This window comes from Fusarium phalaenopsidis (genome assembly GCF_050370095.1).
Source record: "Fusarium phalaenopsidis strain FUZ10S chromosome Unknown contig_32302, whole genome shotgun sequence".
Lineage (NCBI taxonomy): Eukaryota > Fungi > Ascomycota > Sordariomycetes > Hypocreales > Nectriaceae > Fusarium > Fusarium phalaenopsidis.
Window position 1 is genome coordinate 1,888,830 of NW_028145405.1, and position 16,057 is coordinate 1,904,886.

The window sequence follows — 16,057 nt, forward strand, 5'->3', positions numbered from 1 at the left end:
GCGGCTGCGTCTGTGTCCTATTAAGTCCAAAGCCATTGCTGCCTCCCTGTCCAGCTCCTGCAGTCTGCCGCCGCGGGGGTGGAGGCGGAGGCGGCGTTTCTCCTCTGCTGGCTGGTCCATGATCGTCCATCAGGGCCAGACGTCCAACATTGGCTGGCAAAGTTGATGGATCATATGGCGGGGGTAGCTTTCTAGGCGGGATGCTTGAAGCTGATGCTATGGCATGAGGCAAGTTGACCTTCTCGAACGGCGAGCTCGACATGCTTGACAAGGAAGCCTTGGAAGACGACCTCGGGATCGATATCCAGTCAGGTTCTTCGGCTTGACCAAAGGGATTCGATGGGCGGTTGGGGTTGAGAGAAACCGTCTGCCCATTCCTGGCCTTGGGGACAGGCACTGCCGCACGAGCAGGCTGTCTATTGTCGAGCCACCACTTCTGGCGGTCCGAACTAGCCGGTGGCAGTCCCGGCTCTATCGAGTCGTATCCGATCAGGTCTTCATCATCGCTGTCTTCGCCCGTGCCGAGATGCGCTGTAGCGTCCCCGACCTCGGCCTTCCGGCGCTGATAGAGTTCTTGGCTGATTGACTCCCGCAGAGATTCATCCACGATGCTCACCCTGCACTCAAAGGCAGCATGGACCGGTCGGTGGTCTGAAAATTTGAGAGGCGCCGAGTCGTACAGGATTTGCCTGAGGTTAGGGCCCTTTCTCAAAATACGATCTGTCCAAGCGGGAATTCGAGCTTTTTCACTGAGATCGTGTTAGTACAAACACAATCAGTAGACAAGGAGGTATGAGCAAGCATACGAAGTATCGTAATCATCAGTCCCAATGTCAAACTTGTATGTGGGTGGAAACGTAATGCGAGCTTCCGAATAAAATGGAAACGACAGGCCAGCCACCATCTGGAGGTTGAGCTGGTCGTTCTCGTACAGGGCCTCAAAGTCACGCTTCTTGACTAGAGCCTTTGCAGTTTCCAAGCTCAAGCCGATGCGATAATTGAAATCACCCAGCCAGATAACAGCATCTACTCGTGTTAGTATGTGCTCTCCCCATTATACAGCAAGTGGCTGCCGGCCCTGCAAAGCTTACCGTGATCATCGATGCCTCGGTTCCTCTGAAAACGCAGACCATGATGAATAGTTGCATAATCCCGATTGCGATCCTCATAGTTTGAAAACCCTGCTGCCAAATGTGCCGTGACGAAGCAGATGTGGGTGTTGGCGTAATCGAAGCGAATCGCAACAGCCCCCTTGTTTCCAGCCATGCCAGACATGCCAGTCTTTTTCACGCTGCCTTCGACGTTCTTAATGTTGGCCAAACTGGGCGTCTTGACAAAGATACATAGCGCTGCTCCAACGAGCTGCCCGCTTCGTAGTAGCACATACTTCTCACCTCCCAACCGCTTCTGTCGATCATTGAGGTTGCTCTTGACAGCTTGCTCCCATAGATTCTTCCGAGATGGGTCGCTGTTCATGATTTGCTGTGGACTGAGCTCCACGATTTCCTGGAAGCCGACCACATAGATATCTGGTTGGGCGTTGCCCATAGACTCTGGGAACAGCCAAGGACCGAGGTCATGATCGACGCCTTCTGTTCGACCGTTGAGGTTAAACGTGCCGACCCATATTGTAATACCGTTGTACGAAGTGAACTCGCCGCCTCGCTTCGCCAACTCGGAAGACACAAAGTCGCTGATGGGATCAAACAAGTGAACCGGTGCTTGTCCAACGAGACGACCTAGGAGCATGTCGATGGTGATTTGTCGAGAAGGGTCGAGGAAGTTGTTGTGATAGATACGCTGAACAGACTTGCGCACATCGGCCACAGCACCGGACAGAGACATCTTTCCATGTCGTGTAAATGACGACTTCAACGCGCCGGTTCCAGCATACGTTTTGGACAACGAGTCACCATTGTCTGCCCATAAACTGGAGTGCCTCATCCAAAAGTCAGAGGCCGCGAATTCACCTCGGTGTCCTAGGAAGGCTTCGACAGCCATTTGCGAGATCATGGTCTGAATGAGATTGGTTCGGTCCAAGCAATCCAGACAATTGGTTCGGAAAACACCCTCCTGTTGAAGCACAACCACCATGCGTGCATGTCCAGAGACATCCTGGTCCTCCCGTGGGTCACTCGTCTCCTCTGCAAGGAAGTAGGCAAAACCATCGGTCGAATCCTCAATGTAGCGGCGGATATCTCGAGCAGCTTCATATCCGGCAGGCCCCTTGGTCTCGGCGTGAAAATCGTAGTTTGTTTCCCGCAAGAGGGCACGATCCCATGAGCCATCTGGCCCTGGTCGGCTCAGGGGGCAGTGCCTAATACCGTTGTGGTAGAGCGTGCTCAACTCAACCTCACCTGGCTTGGTTTCGCTGAGAAGATTGATGACATGAACGGCTCCGTATGATTGTTCAAGCTCCTCAAAGTGCTTGTTGAATGCGGGCTGTGTACCATCCGGAGACCTGGTTATTGTGATCTTTTGACGTCCTGGGATGAGGTCGGCAGCCTGCTCCCAGAAGACTGGCACGGAACCACGGACTTGGGCATATGAGAACAGGACCCCCGCCGGACTCCAGAATGTCGTCTCGGTCTCGACAAAGTTGGCAACATGCCCGTCGTCGTCAATGCCTCGTGAGTTGAAACGAGTTCCGGCTCTTTGACAAGACAGGCGCGAGATGAGTGTCATGAAAGAGGGCATGCCAGTCTTGACATTCTTGATGGGCGAGGAGCTCAACGGAATAGTCATTGTCTTACAGAAACCTCTGATTGCAGAAGTGAGAATTCGCGAAGAATCAAGAGCTGCCCGTTCCTGAGGCATGAGTCGTGACCGAAACTGCACCAGGGGGCTGATCATGAACGAGTTCCAGAGGAAGGCATCGTCGAAGTTGTCGATTTCAAACGAGTTGGAGTTGATAGGTCTATCCATGTGAGCGTTGTGCCAGTCGCGAGTCCCAACCGACATACCTGTCCTGCACTCGGTTGGTCAGGTCGAAATCTGTGCTGTAGTAAAAGGTTCCGTTGCTGAGTAGGTTGCGCAGGTCATGACAAGGATGTTCCATGGCCACCTCTCTTCGGCTGAGGCCCTGGCCGTAAGGGCCGGACTGCACCGAGGCAGCATCTGAATATTCTGACTCGAGAGACTCAAGAGGCACAACATCGTCGTAATCCGCGCTACTCAGACAGTAGAATGCCACTCCGCCTATGCGCTCAACCGTCTCGCCGGGCCGTAGCGTGGCGGCCCTTGTTGCGTGCGTGATGACAGATATGAAGACCTCGCCGCTGACTGCAATCAAGCCAAGTGTTCCGTAGATCGGTCGATGGGTCAGACGACGATAGTCTTGTAAAAGATGCTTCGACACAGGCGCAAACTCGACCATGCACTTGGAAACGAGAGCCTCCCCGATGTTCCCGCGGGGTCGCGCAGACGCGGCGATGGATGTAAGCGAGCCATTGGCGATGGCTTCACTGGTAGAAGTTGTGTACCGGAGGATTAGGGCGTGTGAGGACGATACAATGGCGATGGAGCGATGAGGGTAGTCGCGGATATACAGTTCGCATGATTTCTCGGGGGCGGGAGCCTGGGAAGACCAGGTAGCGGAGGAGTATTCCATCTTGTAGGAGAGGAGGAGGAGACCATGAGATGGGCAGCCTCAAGGTTCGACGTGTCCGAGGAAGCGATTGCGAAGCAGCGTCAGAGGCTCCGCTGGCCCATGACCGACGGTTGGAACGGAAAATACTCAAGACGTTTAGGTGAGAGAGGTTGGGCTTTGAAGCGCTGACTTGGTGTTGGGATGAAGTTTCGAGGTTTGGGCTTTGAGGATGGTAGAAGCGCTTAGACATGCACTGCGAATGACGTTTCTGAGCTGGGGTGCCACGATAAACACGCCCCTGGCTGGACTCTCAGTGGACGTGGCTCCACAAGACCGTGTAGACGAGGCTATTTGGCAGGAGCTCAGCCATGACAGGAGTCTAATTAAAAGATGAAAAAAGTCAAAAGGTGTGCACTACTTGAAGGATCAAGTTACTTTGATGGCGTCAAGCTATGAATATGGGAAGAGCGGTGTGTTGGCACGATTATAGAATCCTGGTGAACACATGGAGGTCAGCTCTAGTACGGCCCAGGTGAGGCATGTGGATGGAAGCCCGTCCACAAGCCTCACTGCCTAGGGATAAGTATAGAGCACATCCTGAGACCATGTCTTCATGCATTTGAATCCAACTCAAATGCATATACAAGCATTATGCGAGTCATTGGCTGGTCCCTTTTAACAGGCTTCCAGTTATTTGGTCGAGGACGCGTAACTCGTAGTCGACGTGGACATTGGTGACCGGGATCCAGTATCTAAGATCCATGAATAGCAAACCAGAGACGGCGAATGCCTTCCTGCGAAGAGTCGCAAGCAATAGATCCATGATGAACACGGTAGTTGACATCCTGGCCTCTTGAAACATGTCGAACTGCTCCCAATGCGAAATCTCAGTCTAGAAGACAAACAGTCTCTTCTCTATCAGATCTTGTCAAGACATGGATCGCATTGACAGCCATGGATTGTGAAGCGAGTCGGTACGTATAAACAACAAAAAAAACAACAGTAAGCGAGCTTCAGATTCGAAATTGAGATCATGCTCTCTAATAAGAGAGCGTTCATTCTCTTCCTATCATATGTTTATGTGAGAATCATCACCAGCTCATTTTAGGATATAGAAGAAAAAAAGATTCTTCTCTATGGCCCCCACGCAACTGAAATATCTGCAATCTCTCGGCGTCTGCTTAGTCACCAGGAAACCGGCAGATTGTTGCGCCGGATGAACCTTTTGAGGCTGCAGATGAGCCGAAATGACTTTTTGACCAAGTCACTTGGCTGCTTGCATGAGCCCCGCTAGCCCAAATCGGCCCAATTTGTGCGGCAATTTCCCGAGGCACGTGCAGCTGGAGCTGACAAGTGACTTGGTGACCAGGTACTCCCTCAAAAGAGACCATCGACCAGCGCGAACTACCAGCCCCTACCTTTCTGTCGCGACGAACGTGAGCCTCGAGCGTCATCTCCTGTCTCCAACTTTCTCAGCTCCATACATCGCCCCGCGAACTCGACCCGATCGCCCTTCTGTGTGCTTCATCAATCAGATCACGCGACACGAAAAAGAGGATTTTTTGGCCGTTCGAGCGACATGAGTGACTTCGGCCACTTTGGCGGCTCCGAGGAGGAGTACGCGACTGTGCGCAAGCACAATGCTGAGGTGGTGAGTCTCGACCACATATAATCTCTTGGAGTGTTTTATGTTAATGGCTAACCGACATATGTCCACAGGAAGCCGACCCCGATAACTTCGAGAACTGGGAAAACCTCATCAAAGCCTGCGAGACCCTCGAGGGTGGCTTGAACCGCAACTCTAGCCCCCAAGCCCTCGCTACCTTCCGCGATGCCTACGATAGATTCCTCCTCAAGTTCCCTCTCCTGTTCGGATACTGGAAAAAGTATGCCGATATGGAGTTCAACATTGCGGGCCCCGAGTCTGCTGAGATGGTGAGTGCCTCAGATGCTCCTCAGGCAATATCACTGACACGGAGCTAGGTCTACGAGAGAGGATGCGCAAGCATCACCAATTCTGTCGACTTGTGGACGGATTACTGCTCCTTCAAGATGGAGACAACCCATGACCCACACCTCGTCAGAGAGTAAGTCTCATTTGGATGATTTCCTTCCCCATCCCCTTAACTTGCCTGTCGGCGCAGTATTTCGCTTGACCCGTGTGGTCTCGGTCGACATATCCGCGAGGGCTTCACACTTCACTGTCAAGATGTCTGATGGTGAGATATGCCTGCAGTAGCCCCATTAAGCCGGGATGCTCTCTCACGCTCTCTGCCAGGCTCTGTTGATGTTCATCCGTGCTCATTCTAAACCTCAAAGTCGTCCTTGCGTTACACGTCACCCGCTCGGGAGAACCTGATCTCGGTTTTGCTACTCACTTGCACAACCATCTTCCCCTCTGTATTAATCCTCTCCGCCCCCGCCCCCTGAGTTCTCCCTCCCGCAAGATTGACATTGTCTAACCTAAGCAACTAGGCTCTTTGAGCGCGGCTCGACTGCTGCCGGCCTCGATTTCCTGGCCCATCCCTTCTGGGACAAGTACATAGAGTACGAGGAGCGCCAAGAGGCCCATGACAGAATCTATGCGATTCACGCGAGGATCATCCGCATCCCGATGCACCAGTATGCAAGGTACTACGAGCGGTTCCGATCGCTGTCACACAGCCGACCCATGACTGAGGTTGTGCCCGCTGATGTCTTGGCGCGGTTCAAGTCCGAGGTTGAGGCGGAAGCCGTGGCATATGGCGCGCCAAAGCCCGAGCTGGAGGTTGAGCGTGATATCCGTGCCAAGATCGACGCCATGTACTACGAGGTGTTTACAGCAACACAGACCGAGGTTTCCAAGCGCTGGACGTACGAGTCTGAGAACAAACGCCCTTATTTCCACGTCACCCCCCTGGAGCACTCGCAATTGGCGAACTGGCGCAAGTACTTGGACTTTGAGGAGTCCGAAGGTGATTACTCACGAATTGTCGCCTTGTACGAGCGATGCCTCGTCACCTGCGCGTACTACGACGAGTTCTGGTTCCGTTTCGCTCGATGGATGTCTGGCCAAGAAGGAAAGGAAGAGGAGGTGCGAAACATCTACATGCGCGCCTCAACCATGTTTGTGCCCATCAGCAGGCCTGGTATCCGGATGCAGTGGGCATACTTCGAAGAGAGCGCTGGTAGGGTGCAGGTCGCTCTCGATATCCACGAGGCGATTCTCCTCAGGTTGCCGGATTGCGTCGAGGTCATCGTGTCCTGGGCCAACGTCGAGCGACGCCAGAACGGGATTGATGCTGCCATTCAAGTGTACAAGAACCAGATTGATGCTCCCACAGTGGACATCTACACCAAGGCCGCCTTGGTTGCGGAATGGGCCCTCCTGCTCTGGAAGGCAAAGGGCTCTGTGGAAGAAGCCCGTGGTGTCTTCATCAAGAACGTGCAGTGGTATGCGGACAGCCGGCTATTTTGGGACCGATGGTTCCAGTTTGAGCTGGAACAGCCCACAAGCGCGGAGACAGAGGCACAGCACAAAGAGCGGATGAAGCAGGTGTTTGACGAGCTTCGAGAGCGAAGCCATCTCTCCCCATCGGTCAAGAAGGAGCTCACAGAAGTGTACCTCACCTATCTTGTTGAGCGTGGTGACAAGGATGCCATGAAGGTATTCCTGCAAGTCGACCGAGAGATCTTCGGGTAAGTAGTCGACCGATGCCATCACAGTGATTTGTTTGCTAATTGCATTATAGACCATCTTCGGTAGCTAAGCTATCCGTGGGAGAGGGTCTGAAGGAGAACGGTGCCGCTCGAGTTGAGCTAGATGAGACGAGCAAGCAGAAAGCTGAGGCTCGATACGCTCACTTCTACGAAACCCATGGGGAGCCAGATCCAAATGCTCAAGGCAACGTGGATTTCAACTAAAGAAAGGATGAGGGTTTGAAGAAGGGAGGAGATGAAAAGCGGTATTTGAGGCGCAGAATCGAGAGGAGGATATAATCAAGTGTGGTATTCTTGAGTTGTATTATAATTGGCGCCCCTGCGAATAGCAAGAGGGGTTTGGATGGATGCGAATAGCTGAAGACGTAGCTATTCGGCTCCCTGGTCCTAGCTGGATGCTCTGGATTGAAACAGGTAATGGATAAGGATAGGCACAGTAAATACATGGAACAAGATTACTTTGCTCGCTTGGAAGACAAGATCTCGTGGAGAAGGGGTTCAGCACGTGGGAATCTGGGACTAGTTCCTGAACAGAAGGCATCGGCGACGCTTACCAGGTCGATGCATCCCTGAAATGCGGAGTGCAGCTACGGACAGATACAGATCTCTTGACGACGGGATGAACGCGGGGTGTGCCCGGCATCCAGCGGAGGATTGTCGGCAAGTGGCCAACGGTATTCGGAAGTTCCGACGAGTACCGGCTGCACCCGATGGGATGTCTGTTTGGCTGCTAGCTTAAGCGGGTTGGAGAAGAAAGGTCAGGAAGACAGGAGTGGGGGAAGAGGACAGAGTAGAAACCATAGAGATCTCGAGCGGGCTCTTGGGGAGTGGATGACCTGGATATCTTCTATACTTGGTGGTTAAAGATGAACATTGATAAGAGCCGTTGAAGTATTCGGAACTTGACCTCGGCAAATTCAACTAGATGATATGACGAAAGTTGACGGCACAATTGCTGGCCTTGCAAGGATGCTAGAATTTGGAATTCAATCAACCCCAGAAAGGCCCAGGCAGGGATTGCCACTGGCCGAGTCCATCAGCCCTGGTGTGTCTGGAGTCGAGCATGACAAATCATGCACATGGAGCATGTAAGACTGAACGCGAGGATTTGAGTTTTCTTCACATTGCTTTGTCCATTGGTAAGAGGTGGATAATCTAGGAGGAGCATGAGGAGGGATCTTTGATCACAAAAGGGGGGAGCAGTGATAAAAAAACAATTGGAGACTAAAAAATCAACAATGTCGTGATATCATGGCCAGCTTGAGTCATTGCAGAAGAAGAGGAGGGCTCATGCGGGAGGGCGTCCGTTCGGGTCGGGTGCCCCTCCGCCCTCGCCGCCGGGGGTTTTTAGGTGTGCCCTTCTGGCCTGTCTGACTTGTCGTGGAGGTGAGACTTTCTCAGGGTCCCCCCTCGCGTCAAGATTGAAGTCATGGTGGGAGGGTTAGGTTTCTGAGAAATTTTCTCGAGACCTGACTAGTTGAACTCTGATGGTCTGCCACCTCGTGGCTCATCTTCACCAACGACGAAAGGGGTCTTTGCTGTCTCTACTTCCTCTTTCAGGACATCGTCAGGAATAACGCTTGTTTTGCTGCTCCCCTCTGTACTACGTCGCAATCCCTGTCTCTCCCTGCGAGCTCTACCCTTTCTCGCCAGCCAGCCTCTAAGAGGAAAGAAAATCAACATGACCAAGCATCTCCACCATATCCACCAGCTCCACAAGGGCGTTTTCCCCCGCCGCGGGTCCGTTAGCGACTGGGCCGAGTACACGAAATTGTCCAATAACGGGCAATCAATTTCAATGCACCCGTTCGGTTCTTGGACCCGGATGTACTCTACCTGCTCTATCGGGAGGGGAGGTACCTGGGAGCCGTGAAGCTTCAGCAGCCTGTGACGCTGGCCGTAACCGTCTCGAGACAGCTGTCGGCCAGGTGCTGGGGTGGTATCGCGAGGGTACCTCGGTACCTCGACACTAATCGCCGGCCTGGGCAGGGCAGGAGCAGAGCAGGGCGGCTCTTTCTGCGGCCTTCTATGGATCGCGTCGGCGACTCGGCGCCGGGGACTCTCCAGCTGGACTCTGTGTGAATCAAACGCCTGGACACGGCAGGTGCCCGTCTTGCCCGTTCTCCCCGCGCCTGGCCCAGGTTCTCCCCAAAACACCCGGCATTCCCTTCCATCTTCCGTCTCAGATCTTATCCTTTCACCTCTCCTCCTCTCTTCCTCTTCCTTTCCTCTCTGTACGAAGCAGCATCTTTCCAGCGTCCTATCATTTCACCGTCGCTCACAATCAAGGTATGTCCTTATCTCTAATTGCGTTTTCCCTTCCATTCGTAGCTCAGCGAGCTCTCTGCTTGCTCTTGTTCTCGGAAAGATAACGCCATGTGCTCAAATTCTACCCATGACCTTTATCCTCCCAAATCATAACAGTTCCCCCAAGCTGACAAGCTCTTTTGCATTGTAGATGGCCTCCGCTACCCGACAGTTCGCCCGTGCGGCCACCCGCGCCTCTACCCGCAGCTTCTCCGTTGCTCCTCGTCAGGTCTTCCGTCAGCACGGCCGCCGCTACTACTCCTCTGAGCCTGCCCAGAAGTCCTCTTCCGCCTGGATCTGGCTCACTGGTGCCGCTGTTGCTGGTGGTGCTGGTTACTACTTCTACGCCAACGGTGCTTCCGCCACCCCCAAGGTCTTCAACCCTACCAAGGACGATTACCAGAAGGTCTACAACGAGATCGCCAACCGCCTGGAGGAGAAGGATGACTATGATGATGGCAGCTACGCTCCCGTCCTCCTCCGACTTGCCTGGCACGCCAGTGGCACCTACGACAAGGAGACTGGCACTGGTGGCAGCAACGGTGCTACCATGCGATTCGCCCCCGAGTCCGACCACGGTGCCAATGCTGGTCTGATTGCTGCCCGTAACTTCCTTGAGCCTGTCAAGGGTGAGTTCTTTCGCTACTTGTCGGAAGCATAGCATGCTAAGAAGTTCTATAGCCAAGTTCCCCTGGATCACCTACTCTGATCTTTGGATCCTTGCTGGTGTTTGCGCCATCCAGGAGATGCAGGGTCCTGTCATCCCCTACCGACCTGGCCGCAGCGACCGCGATGTCTCTGCTTGCACTCCCGATGGCCGTCTTCCCGACGCCACCAAGAGCTCCAACCACCTGCGAGACATCTTCTACCGCATGGGATTCAACGACCAGGAGATCGTGGCTCTTTCTGGTGCCCACGCTCTTGGCCGATGCCACACTGACCGATCCGGCTTCGACGGACCCTGGACCTTCTCCCCTACTGTCCTGACCAACGACTACTTCCGTCTTCTCATTGAGGAGAAGTGGCAGTGGAAGAAGTGGAACGGCCCTGCTCAGGTGAGGTTATACTCCGAAGTGATGTAAAAATGCAATTGCTGACTGAAATTCCCAATAGTATGAAGACAAGTCCACCAAGACCCTGATGATGCTTCCCACCGATATGGCTCTTGTCCAGGACAAGAAGCTCAAGCCTTTCGTCGAGAAGTACGCCAAGGACAACGACGCCTTCTTCAAGGACTTCTCGGATGTCGTTCTCCGACTCTTCGAGCTTGGTGTTCCCTTCGCCCAGGGCACTGAGAACCAGCGATGGACCTTCAAGCCCACTTACGATTCGTAAGGGGTGAATGATCTAGGAAAAGATGTATTGTAGGATTATACGGAACTGGATCTGGTCATCATGTCGGTTGATGGACTTGAAGGAGCGATATCCGGAGTTTTGACTTATAATCATTAGAAGCAGGTTGGATAATCTGCCGACTCATACCATTTGTCACCCACTTGGCTGCATTCCCGCATGTGAAGGCGCTATCATGTCTAACATGTATGGTAGAGAGTAAAATGAATTTCATTTGACCCATGATGAGACCATGACGTTGAATATTGAGTTTATGAGAGGTGCAAGGGTGCAAGACGACGGGCCGATCCGGGGTAGCAACCATGACGGCTTCATGACGTCCCGCCATTGAAGGCTCTGATGATGATTGGATCTGTTCCTGCATCTGCCACACCAACCACTAGCCCTGTGGAAAGTTTCGGGGGTGACGATACTGGTTACAGAAACGGTCCCGTGATGGCTAGCGACTTGGGGCCAAATGTAGATACCCTCAAGGTAATGTGAGTTATCGAGTGTCCCTTTTAAGTAATAATACATACTTGAGATATGCCCTTTTAGTAAGTTAGCAAGCCAACATTATTTAGTGTAGATGATTTGAGAGGATATCACTTAATCAGGCATATCTTAACCTGTTTCTAGGAAGAGGGCACCATCAATGGCCACATCATGGTGGTCGACCACGACTGATGCCCATACAGCCTCCGAACCAGCAAGTCAGCATGTGCACAGGAGCTGCCTCTGCCCTGAGTGAACCATTCGGGCCCGACTGGGGACGATGACCGGCAAACGCGGCCGAGTTACTGACTTGGGTGCAATCTCACTCATTAATGCTACACAGGGGAAGTGGAACTGCTGACTGATCTCGGGCGAAAGAAACAACGACATCTCATCATGGTGAAGAGGTCGAGTTGACTTCTGGAATCTTCGTTCATGGTTCAGCCATGTGCGGTGGTGCCAATGATAACGGTGGCGAGGAACAGTGCGAGAAAAACTTTGCTCTACCTACGGAAATCCTCATCATGACATCTATCATGAGAGTTGAGAGGCGTGAAAGGTCGTCAACGACCCAAGAAACAGATCTCTTTGCTATCATTGGTCTACCAACTCAACTAACATCGAATCTGCCCACACAGGTGCAGTCCGGAATTCAGCCCCGAAGCTCCCCCCACAATGGATCTCCAATCTTGAAGAATGGAGTAGAATTCTCTGTTTCCTCCTCCACCAAACCAACAAAATCTGTGGACCAGTCTACTACGTAGTATCAGCCCTGATCGGAAATAACACCCCGAGAAACTTGAAAGTTTTATATTTGTCAGCCGTTGAATTATTCAGCGCCAAACCCAACGATCCGGGAACAAGACGGCGGTGTGGCTGTCGGGAGCCAATCCTGTGGGTGTAGTGATGGCGGCCGACCCTGTTGACCATGAGGGGTTTCAACTAGGCTCCGAGGCAAATGTGAGGATCGGGTCCATTCGCACGTCATTAGGCTTAGAAATCCAGGGGTGCTACACGCGCAAGATACTGATGCTAGCCTTGTGAGGAGAGCGTCTTGTCTGAGGATCTGGCTAAGTCGCCGAGATGTTGCCGTGATGGATGGCTCGAGATAGCTTCCAGTATATATAGCCCTGGTCGTTTGCACCTCAGGCAGGAATCCAGCATCAACATCAAATCAGCCTCTGACTTACACTCTTGTCTTGGTGGATACTCCCAGTTTCTACCCCAATTGTATCATTCCCGGTTCTAGCACGACTCTCGCATAGTGTTCCACTTGGTGGCTCCTTCTCATACGATAACGGGCTACCTTATTTACCCCAGGCAAGCCTGATAGCAGGACGAGATCTGTATAAATCCCACTCGACTCCCTCCCAGCCCAACCAGAGCAACACAGGACCTGCACTACCAAGTCATACACACTGCCGCAACAATGACGAACCAAGACATCGAGAACAAGCCCGCTGTTGGGGTTCCTTACTTCACCCCGGCCCAGGAGCCCCCGGCTGGTACCCCGCTTGACCCGGCTTCGGCCCCGACACTCTTCAAGCCCCTCCGGGTCCGTGGCATTGAGCTCCATAACCGCTTCGGAGTCTCTCCTATGTGCACTTACTCAGCCCAAGATGGAAAGCTGACTGACTGGCACCTCGTCCACCTCGGCCAGTTCGCTCTGAAGGGCGCCGGCCTCGTCTTTGTCGAGGCCACCGGCGTTGAGCCTCGAGGCCGCATTAGCCCCAACGACTCTGGCCTCTGGGACGACGAGCAGATTGCCCCCCTCAAGCGCATCACGGACTACATTCACAGCCAAAACTCGCGGGCAGCTATTCAGCTCGCTCATGCCGGCCGTAAGGCGAGCACGCTTGCCCCCTGGATCGGCGGTACTGCTACAAAGACGCTTGCGCCTGAGAGCGTGGGTGGCTGGCCTGAAGATGTTGTTGGACCAAGTACGGTCCCCTTTGCGGATGATCATGCCACGCCGAACGAGTTGACGGTGGACCAGATCAAGGAGCTGGTGCAGAAGTGGCAGGATGCTGCTGTGAGAGCCGTCAAGGCGGGCTTTGATGTTATCGAGATTCATGGTGCCCACGGATACTTGATCACCAACTTTCTCTCGCCCGTCTCCAACGTAAGTTTGCCACTGATATCATGTTGCTGGGCCAAAGGACGTTGAGTAGCTGACTCGTAATACAGAAACGGACAGACCAGTATGGTGGCAGCTTTGAGAACCGAACTCGCTTCCTCTTTGAGATCATTGAGGCCGTCCGCGCCGTGATCCCCTCCGAGATGCCCCTCTGGCTGCGCATCTCGGCCACCGAGTGGATGGAGTGGAGCGGAGAGCCCTCATGGGACCTTGAGAGCAGCATCCGCCTGGCCAAGCTGCTCCCGGCCGCCGGTATCGACGTCCTCGACGTGAGTAGCGGCGGCAACGCCTCGGCCCAGCAGATCAAGGTTCACCAGACCTTCCAGTCGGACCTGGCGGGCAAGATCCGCGAGGCCCTGCGCGCCGACGGAAAGGAGCTGCTCATTGCGACGGTGGGCCTCGTCGCCGACGGCGCCTTTGCCCGGTCCGTCGTCCAGGAGGACGAGAAGCCCCAGGCCGACTTTGTTCTCGTGGCCAGGCAGTTCCTCCGGGAGCCCGACTTTGTGCTCAGCGCCGCGCAGCAGCTGGGTGTCGAGGTCAAGTGGCCGAACCAGTATCACCGGGCGGGACCCAAGCCCCGTGGACGATAGAGGTTGGAGATATGCAGGCGTTTGTGGAGGAGATGGCGTTTATAAAAGTCTAGGTACAATAGAGTGTGATTTCGAACTGTATCCTAAGTTATACTTCAGTATATGTAGTGATGTCGCAGGGTTGGAAGGTTAAGCAAGCTATGCGAGGCACTCTTCTTCAATTTGGCCAATCTGAGGCTTGAGTTGCGAATCAACTCATGAGAAAGTCTGATAGAGGTAATGATGATCCAAGCGACGTGTCCTCATGTCTTTGCCAGGAAGGATTCAGGGATTCTCATGGCTGTGCCGCTTTGAACTCTGGCAATCGGAGTAGTAAAGTTGTCCTACAAGGAGGCACAGTTAATATCTGTGTAATTACCTGAAGCACAAAGATGTCCATGCCGAGGAATATCTGCCCGTGGTTCCGGAGCCCCTCTTGAGACACGCTGAGGGCATCAACAGCCACACACGCAAGACCGACTTCTCCCAGAGCTCGGACAACATGGCATAGAGCTTGCAAGGGGCTGGATTAGAAGCTGTCACACACTAGGCATGACTGGGTCATGGCAACCTTATCTGGAGCCGGCTTCTCAACCTCTTTGCTGCGGTGGAGCTGACCAGGCGAGACCGACGGTCCTTGGTGGGGCCGGACGGTCATGAGTGGATCTTGATGAGCCGAGCGAAAAGGCTGGGGATGGATGTTGGATGTTTGCCTCACTATTATCCCCCGTCACGGACTACCGTGTTAGGCGGTGAATGGTCTTGTTCGATGGATGCTACAGCTTTTTAGTTAGTCACTGCCCATGAGAAAGATCGGCCACTGACGGGGGGGAAAGAGAGAGGCCGGTCTCTGATATAGTGAGTGGCGGCTTTGAGAGGCGTCATGACCGACGGGGCTACCAATATTGCAGGCAATAGTTTCGTCCACTATCTGCCGGCGCCGCGGGCAGCCTCATGACTACAACACCAGCTAGAAGACGGTTGTCTCGGTAGAAGAGATGTCGATATTAATAATCCTCGGAGTGTCTGACAGTAAGCAGATATTCTGGGTAGCAGAGTGATTACAGTAACGTTAGTACCCCGGAAACAGAGCGGCAAACTGGAATCATTGCTCGGTCAACAACGGAGGCATCAACGGCTTTACGGATAATACCACACACTTCCAGTTTGCTAACCACCTCAATCATGACCTAGTTCCCACTGAGAAAGGGGGCCTCGGCCTGGCTGGGCTGGGCTTGGACGGATAGTCCAGATATTGTAGCCAAACCTAGAGACGTGGCCTCTTCTTTTACCCTCCTGGTGAGACGAGTCAATCGCCACCACTCAGCCAAAAACTCGAACGTCTTTTGTCTGCTCTGTTGACAGGGTTCGCCTTCCCATGCGCCCCTTGGTTCGGAAGATAATATCCCGTTGCGGCTCAATTGGGAAAGTGTTTTTGCACGTCCGTCGACATTAAGGTTCCTCATTTGAGAGAGGACGGGAATGAATACGTGGAGCTTGGAGTTGTAGCCATGATAGACACGTAGAGGATGGACAAGAGCTGGAAGCGCATCAAGCCTACTGATTCCGCCTATCCAACATAATTCTAGAGGTTAGCACTCCGGATTTATAAGGATTACCGCCAGCTGATGCCTATGCCGTGCCATGCCATACCATACCATACCATCCATGAATGGGACCCGGCGATCCAAGGTCCCTACAAGCACCGCAGCACCTGGGGGTGAAGGTGCAGGTGGGGTGGGCCGGTCCCCTTCCAGGCGGTGCAGGGGCCCTCATAGGCCAGAGCTGCCCTGAGGATGCGCCACAGCCCGCTGAAAGACCCACTAGCCCGCCCGCTGGAGGGGCCCATGGGGCCGTGCTGCCAACTGCAGGTGCTCAGGGCAGGTCCGGCTGGTGCTGCCCGCGCTGCCTGGGCTTGATGATCAATCC

At 53.6% G+C, this 16,057-nt stretch overlaps 4 protein-coding genes across 4 annotated transcripts; 3 read left to right on the forward strand and 1 right to left on the reverse strand.

The window, feature by feature from the left end:
* Positions 1 to 191: 191 nt before the first annotated feature.
* On the reverse strand, positions 192 to 3,610 carry LRP88_07957 (SacI homology domain-containing protein; the record flags this gene model as incomplete). Its single annotated transcript, XM_083244469.1, has 5 exons — positions 192 to 216; positions 270 to 749; positions 807 to 1,026; positions 1,092 to 2,761; positions 2,964 to 3,610. 5 exons carry the CDS (start codon positions 3,608 to 3,610, stop codon positions 192 to 194), a joined length of 3,042 nt encoding a protein of 1,013 aa, XP_083098963.1.
* A 1,558-nt stretch (positions 3,611 to 5,168) lies between these two features.
* Positions 5,169 to 7,492, forward strand: LRP88_07958 (uncharacterized protein; the record flags this gene model as incomplete). The annotated part of the gene is made up of 5 exons (XM_083244470.1): positions 5,169 to 5,244; positions 5,313 to 5,530; positions 5,582 to 5,676; positions 6,065 to 7,267; positions 7,321 to 7,492. 5 exons carry the CDS (start codon positions 5,169 to 5,171, stop codon positions 7,490 to 7,492), a joined length of 1,764 nt encoding a protein of 587 aa, XP_083098964.1.
* Positions 7,493 to 9,746: 2,254 nt separating this feature from the next.
* Positions 9,747 to 10,930, forward strand: LRP88_07959 (heme peroxidase; the record flags this gene model as incomplete). The annotated part of the gene is made up of 3 exons (XM_083244471.1): positions 9,747 to 10,224; positions 10,277 to 10,650; positions 10,709 to 10,930. 3 exons carry the CDS (start codon positions 9,747 to 9,749, stop codon positions 10,928 to 10,930), a joined length of 1,074 nt encoding a protein of 357 aa, XP_083098965.1.
* A 1,921-nt stretch (positions 10,931 to 12,851) lies between these two features.
* On the forward strand, positions 12,852 to 14,149 carry LRP88_07960 (NADH:flavin oxidoreductase/NADH oxidase; the record flags this gene model as incomplete). Its single annotated transcript, XM_083244472.1, has 2 exons — positions 12,852 to 13,544; positions 13,610 to 14,149. The coding sequence occupies 2 exons, from the start codon at positions 12,852 to 12,854 to the stop codon at positions 14,147 to 14,149; spliced, it is 1,233 nt and encodes a 410-aa protein (XP_083098966.1).
* Between the last annotated feature and the right edge of the window lie 1,908 nt (positions 14,150 to 16,057).